Source organism: Tursiops truncatus, chromosome 21, assembly GCF_011762595.2.
Source record: "Tursiops truncatus isolate mTurTru1 chromosome 21, mTurTru1.mat.Y, whole genome shotgun sequence".
NCBI lineage: Eukaryota > Metazoa > Chordata > Mammalia > Artiodactyla > Delphinidae > Tursiops > Tursiops truncatus.
Genome location: NC_047054.1, coordinates 30,240,774 through 30,257,633, shown reverse-complemented (window position 1 = coordinate 30,257,633; position 16,860 = coordinate 30,240,774). Strand labels below are relative to the sequence as shown.

The 16,860-nt window shown below is 34.3% G+C and overlaps 1 protein-coding gene across 15 annotated transcripts in view; it reads right to left on the bottom strand.

Annotated features, from left to right (window-relative positions):
- ADAM32 (ADAM metallopeptidase domain 32) overlaps nt 1-16,860 on the bottom strand; it is a 168,701-nt gene that overhangs the window by 77,524 nt on the left and 74,317 nt on the right. For all 15 annotated transcript variants that reach the window (XR_012328977.1, XR_012328976.1, XR_012328979.1 and 12 more), the window contains 3 exons: nt 15,351-15,528; nt 2,306-2,398; nt 469-667 (listed from right to left, as the gene is read on the bottom strand). Coding sequence is in view for 9 of the 15 variants with exons in the window: in XM_019921491.3 (XP_019777050.2) it covers nt 469-667; nt 2,306-2,398; nt 15,351-15,528 (470 nt within the window). In the remaining 6 variants the exon portion in view is untranslated. The remainder of the gene's footprint in view (nt 1-468; nt 668-2,305; nt 2,399-15,350; nt 15,529-16,860) is intronic.

The window sequence follows — 16,860 nt, the reverse complement described above, 5'->3', positions numbered from 1 at the left end:
TAATCATCAGGGAAATGAAAATCAAAACCACAACTCACAGCTTTTAGGATAGCTGTTATCAAAAAGAAAAAGATAATAAGTATTAACAAGGATGTGGAGAAAAGGAAACTTTTATATACTGTTGGTGGGAATGAAAATTGGTACAGCCATTATAGAAAACAGTAGACAGCCTTCTCAAAAATTTAAATGCACTACCTTATGATCCAGTAAGCCTATTCCTGGGTATACATATGCAATGAGTATGTTAAGTAGATGACTGTGGCAATTACTTCACAACGTATATGTATATCAAAACACTACGTTGTACACCTTAAACATATTTTTCTCATTTATACCTTAATAAGCTCAAAAAACTAAAAATAGAGAGTTAAACAGAATAAAGAATTTAAATATATATAATTGTCCATTGTCTTGGTAATGTTAATAAAAATACTGAGCACCAACTACATAGATGTTACAATACAATACCTTTTCCATATATGCTCTCACAACGTGCATCAAGATCTTGGCAGCCTCCATCAAAACAAAAAGCTTTTCCTCCTTTACATTTGTGTCCATTGTGTATAGTTATATCAGCCGGACAGCTTCCTGAGCTTCCATTACAAACCTCAGGAACATCACATTCAGGATGCGCAATGGGCCTACATACAGCACCTGCTTGCATAAGCTAATAGAAATTAAAACATAAAAATTAAAGCATTATATATAAGGTTGTTGTGTTCATCAATATTTATTTTAAAATTGCTCTAATTCTATTTATAGTTTGATGATGTACTTATTCATTAATGTCTCTATCTTCTTGTTATAAAGCCTTATGATAATCATATTGAAAAAAATTGAATGTTATCAACCAAAACAGGAGATAAGACATATGTACAAGGAAAAGGATAACACAAATATGATATAATGAGAGCCCAAGTTTTGTTTGTGCTTTGGTAGAAGGGAGAAAAAGTAGCTTTTAGCTTGGGATAATTATTCCTTTGGGGCAAAAATTATGAAATTTAGATAATTTCCAAATAAAATATACTTATTCAAACCATAGTTTTTAAGTATGGAATATCTGTAATTCTATGAAAATGTGAAACCTAAATAACTGAGAATGAACAGTGGGAAACCAAAGAGTGATTAAAAGAGGCAGGTCAACTACTGAAGCCTCAGAAAAAAAGGAACCCAATTGTAATTTTTCTCCTGAATTATCCTATGGTTAATTAACACTTTCATGTATACTATTCTGAAATTTTATATAAAGAATCTTAACTGGGCATTTATCTCATACTTCTTAATTGATGACTTCCAGTTCACACTAAAAAGATTATGGAGGTAAGAATTAACCACGATAAGATTCTAGGAGAAAAATAACATAAAACCACATCAGTCAAAGGATAGTGAAGAACACAGAACAGTGGCAGATTGTTCAATAGAGGGGTTCTCATGTGACGAATCTGTCACACATATGTTGGAAGAGCTGAAAAGTAAAACAGGGGACAGGAATCAACATCTTCACCATATAAGCTAAAATGTGACATTTAAGTCAAATGATCTTTGTATAACAAATTCATAGTTTAAATTTTGTGCTAACACGTAGCATTTGGAAAGTGTTACATCTAGTGAGTTTCATTATTTATGCATTTATGGAAAATTGCTGTATCTTTCAGTTACATACTTACAGATACCCATTACAACCTAAAATATAACTTTTATTCGCAAAAATATAAATATTGGGGGCTTCCCTGGTGGTGCAGTGGTTGAGAGTCCACCTGCCGATGCAGGGGACATGGGTTCGTGTCCCATTCCGGGAAGATCCCACATGCCGCGGAGCGGCTAGGCCCGTGAGCCATGGCCGCTGGGCCTGCGCGTCCGGAGCCTGTGCTCCGCAACGGGAGAGGCCACAACAGTGAGAGGCCCGCGTACCATTAAAAAAAAAAAAAAAAAAGGATAAAATAAATGAAAACAGTCCCTTTTAGTGGTGATCTTCTGTATCAAAAAATTCTGTAATAGCTCTCAGTCAAGACTTAAAAACAGTAGGACATTTTAAAAATAGAATAAAGGAATTCTGTTGAACTAGAGTAAAAGAAAAAAAGACTTAAAAACAATAGCATCTTTAGGGAGAATAATGGCATTATAAGGAGGCCTCAACATCCAACTATAACTCATAAAATCAGAAACATCATGCTGAATTTAGTATTTTTTTCTTTACATGAAAGGTCATTTACTTTGACTTAACAGCTAAGTGTCTATGTATTCTAAAGTACCCAAGACATAATTCATTATATACTTAGAAGATAGTAATAAACTAAAATCTTACTTGACAGTTGTTGCAGCATGAGCCTCTATCACACTGTGTATTTGGTTTCAGCACACAAGTTCGAGGATTACAACAGCTATCAGGTCCACATTGCTATAAATGAGTGGAAGGCACAAGTAAAAATACATCATGGAAGTAATATAAACTTTGTCAGGAGCTGTGCTTATTTTTTTATTTGTGGGGTAAAAATACGCATGCTGTCAACATTTACAGATTTTTGCATCTCTAAACAATTACAATACTAAGGTGCCATTTTTACTTCAGGTCACAACAGAGTAACTGGTACCTTACTAATTCTTATTCAACTAGAAAACTGGGCAAAACATATAAAACAACTTTTTAAAGAAACTGAATAATAGAACAGAGTGTAGAATGGTAGTTACCAGTGCCTGAAAGGTGAGAGGAAAGGGGAGACACTGATCAAAGGGTACAAACTTTCAGGGCTTCCCTGGTGGCGCAGTGGTTGAGAGTCCACCTGCCGATGCAGGGGATGAGGGTTCGTGCCCCGGTCCGGGAAGATCCCACGTGCCGCGGAGCGGCTGGGCCCATAAGCCATGGCCGCTGAGCCTGTGCGTCCGGAGCCTGTGCTCCACAATGGGAGAGGCCACAACAGTGAGAGGCCCGCGTACCGCCAAAAAAAAAAAAAAAAAAGGGTACAAACTTTCATTTATGAGATGAGTTATTTCTCAGGATCTAATGTACAGCTTGATGACTACAGTTAACAATACTGTATTGCATACTTGAAATTAGCTAAGAAGTAGAAGTATTTTCACCAAACCAAAAAATGATAACTGTGTGAGATGATGTATATGTAAACTGGTTTGATGCAGGAATCATCTCACAATGTGTACATATACGAAAACATCACATTGTATACCTGTACACCTTAAATATATGCAGTTTTTATTTGTTAATCATACCTCAGTAAAGCTGGGGGAAAAAAGGGTGGGTAGAGTTTAGACCCACTGCAAAGTTAGAGAGAACAGTCCCCAAGACTGTCCTCATTTCTTTCACCAATCTCAAGTTCAGTGGATTCCCAAAACCACCCTCAGGGTTTTATAAAATTTACTGGAAGAACTCACAGAACTCACTGAAAGCTGTTATACTGACAGTTATGGTTTATTATATGGAAAGGATACAAATTAAAATCAGTCAAGAGAAAAAGCACTGAGGACAGAATCCAGGAGAAGCATTAAACATGGAGCTTCTACTGCTTTTGTGCCATGGAATCGCAGCCATATTACTCTCCCAGCACTGATATGTGATGCTTCCTAACTCATTCTATGAGGTCAGTATTAGCCTAATATCAAGCCCAGACAAAGTAACATTACATATCAATAAATCTGTAGACCTCATCAATAAATCTACAGATCAATCAATCAATAAATAGATCTCATAAACATAGATGCAAAAATCCTCAACAAAAAATTAGGAAATTGAATCCAACAATGTGCAAAAATAATTATATACTACAACCAAATGGGATTTATCACAAGTATGCAAGGCTGGTTTATTATGCAAACATCCATTAATATAATCCATCATTCTGACAGGCTGAAGAATAAAAATCAGTGACCATAAAAATTGCTGTAGAAAAAGCACTTGACGAAATCCAAACGCACTTATACAAAATGTTAGCAAACTAGGAATAGAGAGAACTTCTTCAATTTGGTAACATCTAGAAAAAAATCTGTGGCTAATATCACAGTTATGGTGAGAAACTATAAGCTTTCCTCCTAAAAAAGAAACAAGGCAAGGATGCCCCCTCTCACCACTCCCTTCAGCATCTTACTGGAAGTCCTAGTTAATGCAATAAGACTAGAAAATGAAGTGAAAATATACAGGTGGGAAAGAAACAAAAACTATTTTTATCCATAGATTACATGACTGCCTATGTAAAGAAAATACCAAATAATTAGCCAAAGAACAATAACAGTAAAAGCCTCCTGTGACTAATAAACAATTATAGCAAGGTTGCTGGAAATTGTTTTCCTTTATACCAACAATGAAAAATAAAAATTTGAAATAAAAAACACAATACCATTTGCATTAGCACCAAAACAATGAAGTACTTGGGAATAGTCCTAACAAAATTTTACAGGATCAATATGAGAAAAACTACAAAACTTGATGAAGAAAATCAGAGAAGGTGTAAATAAATGGAGAGATAGTCCATGTTCATGGATAGGAAGACTAAATATTGTTAAAATGTCAGTTCCTCACAACTTGATGTAGAGATTCAGTGCAATTACAATTAAAAAAACCCAGCAATTATTTTGTGGACATAGTCAAACTGATTCTAAAGTTTATATGGAAAGGCAAAAGACTCAGAGTAGACAACCTAATGCTGAGGAAGAGAAGGAAGAAGAAAAAGAAGAGGCAGAAGAGGAAGAGGAGGAGGAAGAGGAGGAGGAAAATTGAAGGACCAAAAATACCCAGCTTCAAAACTTAATAAAAACTATAATAGTGGCAGTGTAGTATGCACAAAAGAATAGACAACGAGCTTAGAACAAAATGGAGACCCCAGAAACAGAACTACATAGAGATAACAAAACCTTTGTTAATGGAGTAAATGCAACTCAATGGAGAATTATCAATAAATGGTGTTGGAACAACTTGGGCATTCACAAGGAAAATGACGACTCTAGACACTGACCCTACACCTTTCTCACACACACACAAAAAAATAATAACTCAAATGGGTCATAAGCCTAAAACTAAAATCCAAACTATAAAACTTCTAGGGGCTTAGATTTACAGGGGTAAATCTCCTCTTAAGTGCTCTTCCACAATAAATAAATAGGAATAATACCAATATTAAACAAATTCTTTTAGAAAGTAGGGGTAAGGGAGCACCTTCCAACTCATTTTATGAGTCCAGAATTACCCTGACACCAAAACCAGAAGAAAAGATTGCAAGAAAAGATAAAACTACAGACAATTCCCTTGTTAAAATAAGTGCCATAATCCTGAACAAAACATTGGCAAATTTTAAATTTATATATATACATATAAATTTATATATATTAAATAACCCAAGTGAGGCTAATTTCAGGACTGCATGATGGCTGGGTTAGCACTCAAAAACCAATAAATGAAACGTATCATATTAATAATAGAATAAGTGCTTCCCTGGTGGCGCAGTGGTTGAGAGTCCGCCTGCCGATGCACGGGACACGGATTCATGCCCCGGTCTGGGAAGATCCCACATGCCGCGGAGAGGCTGGGCCCGTGAGCCACAGCCACTGAGCCTGCACATCCGGAGCCTGTGCTCCACAATGGGAGAGGCCACAACAGTGAGAGGCCCACGTACCACACACACACAAAAATAATAATAATAATAGAATAAAAACAGAAAATTCATATGATCAGCTCAATAGACACAGAAATACTTGGCAATATTCAACATTAATTCTTCATTAAGAATTCTCAGCTAAGATTATACTTAATGGAGAGAAATTGAAAGCATTTCCCCTAAGATCAAGAACACGGCAATAACGTCCTCTCTCAATATGCCTATTCAGTTTAGTACTGGAAGACCTAGCTAGAGCAACTGGTCAAGACAAAAAAAAATTAAAGTCATCCAAATAAAAAGAGAAGAAGTAAAACTGTGGTTATTTGCTAATGATATGATCCTACATACAGAAAATCTCAAAGAACCAGTCAAAAAACTTTGAATTAACCAATGATTTCAGTAAAGTGGCAAGATACGAAATCAACATACAGAAATCAATCACATTCCTTTACATTAATAATGAAGCGTCTGACAGAGAAATTAAAAAAAAAAAAACCATCCCATTCACAATAGCATGAAAAACAATAAAATATTTAGGAATAATTTTAACCAAGAAAGCGAAAGATCTGCATAATGAAAACCACAAAACTCTGCTGAAGGAAATCAAAGAAGACATGAAGAAATGGAAAGATACCCCATGTTCATGGATTGGAAGAATTAATATTGTTAAAATGGCTACAGTACCCAAAGCCACCTACAGATTCAACATAATCCCTGTAAAAATGCCAAAGGTATTTCTCACAGTAATAGAGAAAACAATCCTAAAATCTGTGTGGAAACTCAAGACTCCAAATTGTGATTCTGAGAAGAAAAAAAAAAAAAAAAAAAACTGGGGGTATCATGCTTCTGACAAAGCCATAGTAATAAAAACTAAGTGTGTGTGAAAGCACAAAAGATCCCCAACAGTCAAATCAATTTTGAGAAAGAAGAACAAAGCTGAAAGTATCATACTCCTTGATTTCAAATTACAGCTGGTCCTCCATATCTGTGGGTGCTCAATCCATGCATTCGACCAACCTTAGATTGAACATATTCAGAAAAAAATCCAGAAAGTTCCAAAAAGCAAAACTTAAATTTGCTGCATTCTGGCAACTATTTACATAGCATTTACATTTTATTTACAACTATTTACATATCATTTACATTGTATTAGGTATTATAAGTAATCTAGAGATGATTTAAAGTATATGGGAGTATGTGGGTAGGTTATATGGCATTTTATAAAAGGGATTTGAACATCCATGGATTTTGGTATACCTTAAGGGTCCTAGAACCAATCCCCTGTAGATATCAAGGGATGACTGTTTCCTACAAAGCTACAGTAATCAAAACAGTATATTTTGTTTCCTACAAAGCCACAATAAGCAAAACAGGATGGTACTAGCACAGAAACAGACTCACAGATCAATGGACCAGAACTGAGAGTACAAAAGTAAACCCATACATACGCAGACAATAAACTTACAATGAGGGAACAAAGAATATACAATAGAGAAAGGAGAGTCTCTTCAACAACTGCTGTTGGGAAAGCTGTACAGTCACATGCAAAAGAAAGAAACTAGACCAATACCTTACACCATACACAAAAATGAACACAAAATGGATTAATCTGAATATAAAACATGAATCCATAAAATTCCTAGAAGAAAAAATAGGCAATAATCTCACTGATATCAGTCTCAGTAAGGTTTTTGTGGAACCCACTCCAAAGGCAAGAGAAACAAAAGCAAAATAAACAAACGGGACTATATCAAGCTAAAATTCTTCTTCACAGCAAAGAAAACCATCTCAAAATGAAAAAGCAACTTACTGAATGAAAATATATTTGCAAATCATATAACTGATAAGGGCTTAATATCCAAAATACATAAAGAGCTTATACAACTCAATAACAAAGTAATAACAACCTGACTAAAAACCGGGCACAGAAACTGAACAGACATTTTTCCAAAGAAAACATATAGATGGCCAACAGGCACATGAAAAGATAATCAACATAACTAATTATTAGGGAAATGCAAATCAAACAACAATGAGATATCACCTCACACCTGTTAGAATAACTATTATAAAAAAGGAAAAATAACAAACGTTGGAGAGGATATGGAAAAAGGGAACCCTAGTACACTGTTAGTGGGACTGTAAATCAGTACAGCCACTATGAAAAACAATGGTGATTACTCAAAAGATTAAGAATTGCCGTACAACCTAGCTATTCCACTTCTGGGTATTCATCCAAAAAATACAAAAACACTAGTTAGGAAAAATATATGCCCTCCTATGCTTATTGCAGCATTATTTATAACAGCCAAGATGTGGAAACAACCTAAGTGTCCACTGATGGATGAATGGACAAAGAAGACCTAGTATACATACACAGTGGAATACTTACTCATCCATAAAAATAATGAAATCTTGCCTTTTGCGACATGGATGGACCTTGAAGGTATTATGCTAAGTGAAATAAGTCAAATGAAGGAAGACAGATACCATACGATTTCATTCATATCTGAAATCTAAAAACAAAACAAACAAATGAACAAACAAACAAAAAACCACACACACAAAAAAGCCAACAAAATAAAACCAAAAAACCTCATAGATGCAGAAATCAGATTAGTGGTTACCAGAAGGGAAGGGGGTTCGGAGGTAAGAGAAACAGGTGAAGGGAGTCAACTATATGGTGATGGATGGTAAGTAGACTTGTGGTGCTGATCACTATGTAGTGTATACAGATGTTGAATTATAGTGCTGTACACCTGAAACTTATATAATAAAACAAACAAACAAACACCAGTATGGTACTGGGACAAAAATAGACATGTAAACCAATTAAACAGAATAGAAAGCCCAAAACTAAACCACGGCATATATGGTCAACTAGTATTCGACAAGGGAGTCAGGAATAACCAATGAGGAAAGGATACTCTCTTCAACAACTGGGAAAACTAGAGAAACACATGCAAAACAATGACAATGACTACTATCCCACATTACCCAGAAAAATTAACTCAAAGTGGATCAAAGACTTAAACATAAGGTCTGATACCATGAAGCTCCTAGAAAAAAATGTAGGGAAAAACCTCATTGATACTAGTCTTGGGTATAAATTTTGGAGTGTGATGCCAAATGGACAAACAACAAAAGAAAAAACAACAAATGGGACATCAAACTCAAAAACTTCTGCACCTCAAAAGAAACAATTATCAAAATAGAAAAAAAACCCTACATGATGGGAGAAAATTTTTGCAAACCATATATCAGATAAGGGGTTAATATTCAAACTATATAAAGAACTTACTCAATTTGTTAACAACAACAAAAAAACACTCCAATTTAAAAAGGGGCAGAAGAACTAAATACACATTTTTCTAAAGACATACAGATGGCCAACAGGCACATGAAAAGATGCTCAACATCACTAATCATCAAGAAATGGTAATCAAAACCACTATGAGATACCACTTCACACCTGTCAGAATGGCTATCACGAAGAAGACAAGAGACAACAGGTGCTGGCAAGGATGTGGTGAAAAAGGAAGCCTTATACACTGTTGGTGGGAACGTAAATAGGTCCAACCAATTGGTCCACTATGGAAAACAATATGGAGGTTCCTCAAAAAATTAAAAATAGACCTACCATATGATCCAGCAATTCCAGTTCTGGGTATATACCCAAAGGAAATGAAAACAGAATTTCAAAGAGATATATGCATTTATCACAATAAATCTTGGCTATTTACAAAAACCAAGATATGGAAACAACCCAAATGCCCATCAATGGATTAATGGATAAAAAAATTTGGTACACATACACAATGGAATGTTATTCTGCCATGAAAATGGAAGCTATCCTCCCATTTTCAACAACATATGTGAATCTTGAGCACATTATGCTAGCGAGATAAGTCAAACAGAGAAAGACAAGAACTGTGTGATATCACTTACATGTGGAATGTTTAAACCTGTGAAAAACAGAGTAAAGTACTGGTTACCAGAGGTTGTGGAGGCAGAGGAGTAAGAGTGATGGTATTTAAGGGTACACACTTGTATCGAGCAATAAATAAGCCATAGAGATCTAATGCACAATACAATGAATATAGATACTAATATTGTACTGTAATTATGTAATGTAATAAATATCACTACATCAGCAATCATACAACAATATATAAATGTATCACAGTAACACACTGTACAACTTAAGCTTACAATATTACACTTAAATTTATTCAATTTAAAAAAACTCTTAGTTAACTAGAAATAGAAGGAAATTTCCTCAATATGGTAAAGGGCATCTATTTTTGAAAAAAGCTTATTATCTAATATCATATTTAATGGTGAAAGTCAGAAAACTATTCCCCTAAAAATAAGAACAAAGCAAAGAAGGCCACTCTCAGCACTTCTAATCAGCACTAGAATTCAGAAAAGTCCACTGTAATTTTTATACTATTGTTAGTATGAAATTGTTAAATAAAATTTGTTAAATTTTATTTGTTAATTGTTATACAATTGTTAATACAATTGTGATACAATTGTATACAATTGTTAAATAAATGATACAATTGTTAAATAAAATTTTTAAACACTATCAAAACAAGAAATCTATAGAAGAACTAAAGAAGATCTGAATAAGTGGAGAGATACACAATGTGCACAGATTGGCAGACTTAATATTGGTGAGAAAAGTAATTCCCCCCAAATTGATGTATGAATACAACACAATTCGAATCAAAGTCCCTACGTTCACATGCCTGTTCTCCAATTTACATGGAAATAAAATGGTCCCAGAATAGTAAAGCTATTTTGGAAAAGAGGACCAAAGTTGGCTGATTTACACACAATGTTTTCAAGACTTACTGAAAAGTGCATTAGTTAAGACAGTGTGGAATAGGCATAAGGACAGACAAATAAACAGAAAAGAATTCAGGGAAAGATGCATATATATGGTCATTTATTATCATAGGAACAGGTGTTAACTGTTCTCCAAATGTTTGGTGAATTTACCTGTGAAGCCATCTGGTCCTGGACATTTTTTGTTGGTAGTTTTTAAAAATATTATTACTGATTCAATATCATTACTGGCAATTGGTCTGTTCATGTTTTCTGTTTCTTCCTGGTTCAGTCTTAGGAGAGTGCACATTTCTAGGAATTTGTACATTTCTTCCACATTGTCCATTTTACTGGCATATGGTTTGCAGTAATCTTATGATCCTTTGAATTTCTGTGGTGTTGGTTGTAGCTTCTTTTCCATTTCTGATTTTATTGATTTGGGTTCTCTCTTTTTCTTGATGAGTCTGGCTAAAAGTTTATCAATTTTCTTTATCTTTCTCAAAGAACTACCTCTTATCTTCATTAATCTACCTTTTTAGTCTCTATTTCATTTATTTCTGCTCTGATCTTTATTATTTCTTTGCTTCTACTAACTTTAGGTTTTGTTTTTTCTTTTTTTAGTTACTTTAGGTGTAAGATTAGGTTGTTTATTTGAGATTTTTCTTGTTTCCTGAGGTAAGCTTGTATCACTAAAAAACTTCCCTCATAGTACTGCTTTTGCTTTGTCTCATTGATTTTGGTTCATTGCATTTTGCTTTCATTTGCCTACAGGTATTTTTTTAATTTCCTAATTTATTTCTTCAGTGATCCATTGGTTGTTTAGCAGTATATTGTTTAGCCTTGACATATTTCTGTTTTCTGTACTTTTTTTCTTGTAGTTGATTCCTAGTCTCATAGCATTCTAGTCAGAAAAGATGTTGGATATGATTTCAATTTTCTTAAATTTACTGAGATTTGTTTGGTGGCCTACCATGTGATCTACCCTGGAGATGTTACAGGGCACCTGAAACAATGTGTATTCTGTTGTTTTGGTGTGGAATGTTCTATATTTACTTCTATTAATTCCATCTGGTCCTATGTGTCACTTAAGACCAGTCTTTCCTTAATGATTTTCTGTCTGGATGGTAAGTCCATTGATGTAAGTGAGGTGTTAAAGTCTCCTACTATTATTGTGTTACTGTCCATTTCTCCCCTTATGTCTGTTAATATTTGCTTTATGTATTTAGGTGTTCCTATGTTAAATGCATATATATTTACAAATGTTGCATCTTCTTGGATTGATCCCTTAATCATTATATAATGTCCTTTGTCTTACAGTCTTTGTTTTGAAGTCTCTCTTGTCTGACATAAGTATTGCTACCTCAGCTTTCTTTTGATTTCCATTTGCATGGAATACCTTTTCTGATTCCCTCACTTTCAGTCTGCATGTGTCTTTAGATCTGAAGTAAGTCTCTTGTAGGCAGTATATATATATATATGGGTCTTGTTGTTTTATCCATTCAGCCATTCTGTTTCTTTTGATTGCAGCATTTAGTACAATTATATTTAAAGTAATTATTGGTAGGTATGTACTTACTGCCATTTTGTTAAGTGCAGGATACAAAATCAATATACAGAAATTTGTTGCATTTCTTTACACTAACAATGAATTAACAAAAGAGAAATTAAGAAAACAATCCCATTTAGAATTACATCAAAAAGAATAAAATATCTAGGAAGAAATCTAACTAAGGAGGTAAAAGACCTGTATTTGGAAAACCATAAGCCACTGATGAAAGAAATTGAAGATGACACAGATGGAAAGATATACAGTGTTCATAGACTGGCAGAATTAATATTGCTAAAATGGCCATAGTACCCAAGGCAATCTATACATTCAATGCACTTCCTATCAAAATATTAATGGCATTTTTCACAGAGCTGTAACAAATAATTCTAACATTTGTATGGAAACATAAAAGAGTCCAAATAGCCAAAGCAATCTGAAGAAAGAAGAACAGAGCTGGAGGTACCATACTCCTTGATTTCAAACTATAGTATAAAGAGACAGTCATCAAAACAGTATGATACAGGCACAAAAATAGCACATAGATCAATGGAACAGAGTAGAGAGTCCAGAAATAAACCCACGCACTTATGGTCAATTAATCTTCAACAAAGGAGGCAAGGATATACAATGGGGGAAAGACAATCTCTTTAATAAGTAGTGCTGGAAATCTGGACAGCTACATTAAAAGAATAAAACTGAAACATTTTCTTAAACCATATATTAAAATAAACTCAAAATGGATTAAAGACATAAATATAAGACCAGAAAACATAAAACTCCTAGAAGAAAACATAGGCAGAACACTCTGACATGAACTGCAACAATATTTTTTGGATCTGTCTCTTAAGGCAAAGGAAACAAAAATAAACAGATGGGACCTAATTAAACTTAAAAGCTTTTGTGCAGCACATGAAACCACCGACCAAAGCAAAAAACAACTTTTTGAATGTGAGAAAATGTTTGCAAATAATATGCCTGATAAGGAGTTAATATCCAAAATATATAAACAGCTCATACAACTCAATATCCAAAAAACAAATAACCTGATTTAAAAATGGGCAGGAGACCTGAATACACATTTTTCCAAAGAAAACATACAGATGGCCAATAGGCACATGAAAAGATGCTAACAGCACTAATCATTAGGGAAATGCAAATCAAAACCACGATGAGATATCAACTCACACGTGTCAGAATCACTATCATCAAAAAGATCACAAATAACAAATGTTGGCAAGTAAGTGGAGAAAAGAGAACTCTTGTACACTGTTTCCCACTATGGAAAACAGTATGGAGGTTCCTCAAAAAAACCCCTAAAAATCAAGCTACCATATGATCCAGCAATTCCACTCCTGAATATATATCCAAAGAAAACAAAAACATTAATTCAAAAATACACATGCACCCCAATGTTCATAGCAGCATTACTTACAATTGCCAAGATGTGGAAGCAACATAAGTGTCCATCAACAGATGAATGGATAAAGAAGACGTGGTACACATATACAATAGAATATTACTCGACCATAAAAAAGAATAAAAGTTTTCCATTTGCAACTACATAGATGGCCCTAGAGGGTATTATGCTTAGTGAAATAAGTCAGACAGACAAAGACAAGTACTCTATGTTATCACTTATATGTGGAATATAAAAAATAAAACAAATGAATGAATATGACAAAGCAGAAACAGATTCCCAGATATAGAGGTCAAACTACTGGTTACCAGTGGGGAAAGGGAAGAAGGGGAAGATGGGGTAGGGAATTAAGAGGTACAAACTACTATGCATAAAATAAATAAGCTCCAAAAATACATTGTACAGCACAGGGAAATATAGCCCTTTTTAAAATAACAACTTTAAATGAAGTACAGTCTATAAAAATATTTAATCACTATGTTGTATGCCTAAAATTAACATAATATTTAAAATCATTGATACTCAATAAAAGAAAAAGATATATGCACCCATATGTTCACTGCAGCATTATTTACAATAACTAAGATATGGAAGTAAACTAAGTGCCTATCAATAGATAAATGCATAAAGAAGATGTGGTACATATATACAATGGAATATTACTCAGCCATAAAAAAAAGAATGAAATTTTACCATTTGTAAAAGCACGGATGGACCTAGAGGGTATTATGTTAGGTGAAATAAGTCAGACAGAGAAAGACAAATACCTTATGATTTCACTTTTATGTGGAATCTAAAAATATAACAAATGAACAAACATAGCAAGACAGAAACAGAGTTATAGATACAAAGAACAAACCGGTGGTTGCCAGAGGGAAGGGGTTTGGGGGGAGGAAAGAACTAGGTGAGGGAGATTAAGAGGTACAAAATTCTAGCTGCAAAATAAATGAGTCAGGAGTATAATATGTACAGTGTGGGGAACATAGTCAATAACTATGTAATATCTTTATATGGTGACATATCATAACTAGACTTATCAAGATGATCATTTTGAAATGTATAGAATATTGATTCACTATGTTGTGTAATAGGAATTAACACAGTGTTGTAGGTCAATTTAAAAAATGAAAAAAAATCTCTACCTGAATTGTACCAATGCTTGTGTACATTTGCAAACATTCATCCACCTGTATACTTATATTTGTTGTATTCTATTGTATGCAGATGATGCCTCCAAGAAAATTGATTTAAAAATAGATGAAGAGTAAAAAGGGAGAACTTGTTCTACCAAATGGTGAAACATAATATAAAGGCACAGTATTAAAACAATGTGATATGAGTACAAGTTTGTTCTGACCCATGCATGTATCCAATCCTAATATCATTTCTATCTTATGATCGTGAACATTTATCATATTTGCAGTACTGCTGCAAAAACTGAACTGTCTAGAAGCCATTACACCCTGGACTTTTTGCATTCATTATATTTTCTCTAGGGCTTCTCTATCAAGTGAGTAATCAAACTCACCCAATGTTCAGACTGTAACTTTAACAGTCTTCCCTCCCCATACTGCTGATTCCATTGTGAGGCAATACCCCAAAGGATACTTGATGGTCTGCTCCCACATTGATCTTCAATAAGACACTTATCAAATGTCCAAAGGTTAAGCACAGGTTTGAAAGATTTTACATATTTAGTCTGGAACCAAAAGCTCATTGTAGACTTCCCTTTTTTCCTGTCAGCAATAATTTTTTGGGAATATTCTTATATTTGTCCAAAACTCTTCAACCTATTAAATCTAGATGGTATATTCTTGTGTGTATTTCAACCTTGATTTTATTACTGCCAATATGTTGCACAGTACTCAGTCATATTTGAGATATATAACATATATGACAAAGAGTTGAACTAAAACAATAAATTTATCAATTTTCCAATTATCAGACTTACTTCCTCAGTACCACAGTCACAGATTTCATTTCCCTCCACTCTGCCATTTCCACAGATTGATGCCGGAGCCCTCTGCATTTGTGGCTTATTCTGAAGACACCGGGCACCCATATTTGAAATGAAATTTTCAAAGTCACTCAAACTGCAATTGCTAAAAGTCTTCACACCGCTGGATTGCCTAAAGATGAATCCGTATAATGTCATGGCAGTATACTTCTGAAAACACAACTCTATATTACATAAGTTAATTTCAAAATGTTAAATTCAAGAGGTAATGATAAATGTTCATAACAAGTGCTCAGAGGCCAAAGTCATTCTGCAGGAGGTCATGTGATTTCATTCACTGGAATACATATCTTCTCAAAACAAAATTAAGTTCAATAGGCAAAACTAAACAACCCAACTAGAAAATGGGCAAAGATTTGGATAGACATTTCCCCAAAGAAGACACATATAAATAGCCAACAGGTATGTTAAAAGGTTATCAGTATAACTAATCATCAGGGAAACGCAAAAATAAAACAAAAGACCTCACACCTGTTAAGATGGCTATGATTCTTTAAAAAATAGATAAACAGTGCTGTCGAGGATGGATAGAAATTGGAACCCTAGTATATTGTTTATGGAAATGTAAATTGGTCCAGGCTCTTTTGAAAACAGGTGTGAGGTTCCTCAAAAAATTAAAACTAGAACTATCATATGATCCAGCAATCCTACTTCTGGGTATATATCTAAAACTACTGAAATCAGGATATATAAGTTATATCTGCACTCCCATATTTATTGCAGCAATATTTACGATAGCAAAGATATGGAGTCAACCTAAATGTCCACTGAAAGATGAACGGATAAAGAAAATGTGGTTCATATCTGCAATGGAATATTATTCAGCCTTAAAAAAAAAAGAAGCAAGTCCTGACATACGCAACAACACAGAAAAGCCTCGAGGACATTATTCTAAGTGAAATAAGCTCACAGAAAGTGAAATACTTCATGCTTTCACTTATATGAGATATTTAAAACAGTCAAACTCACAGATGCAGAGTTGACAAGGGGCTAGGAGGAGGGGCAAATGGGGAGTTGTAAAATGGGTGTAAAGTTTCAGTTATACAAGATGAATAAATTATAGAGATCTGCTGTTCAGCATAGTGTCTATAGTTAAGTAATAAATTTAAAATTGGTTAAGACAATTCCTGTTGAGTATTTCAACTACAATAAAAAAAATTAAGAACAGATAAGAGAATGACCAAGATGTTGGAGTAGGAAGACTCTAAGCTCACCTCCTCCCATAGTCACATCAAATTTATAACTATTTAAAGAGCAATTATTGATGAGAAAGACTAGAAGAGTAGCAGAAAAGATCTTCTACAACTAAAGATATGAAGAAGGAACCACAAGTAGATGGGTGGGAAGGGTGGAGACGTAGTAAAGGCAAGACCCATACCCCTGGCTGGGTGACCCACCAGTGAGCCAGTTCTAGCCTCCCTGAGACCAGCCTCCCCCCAGCAGC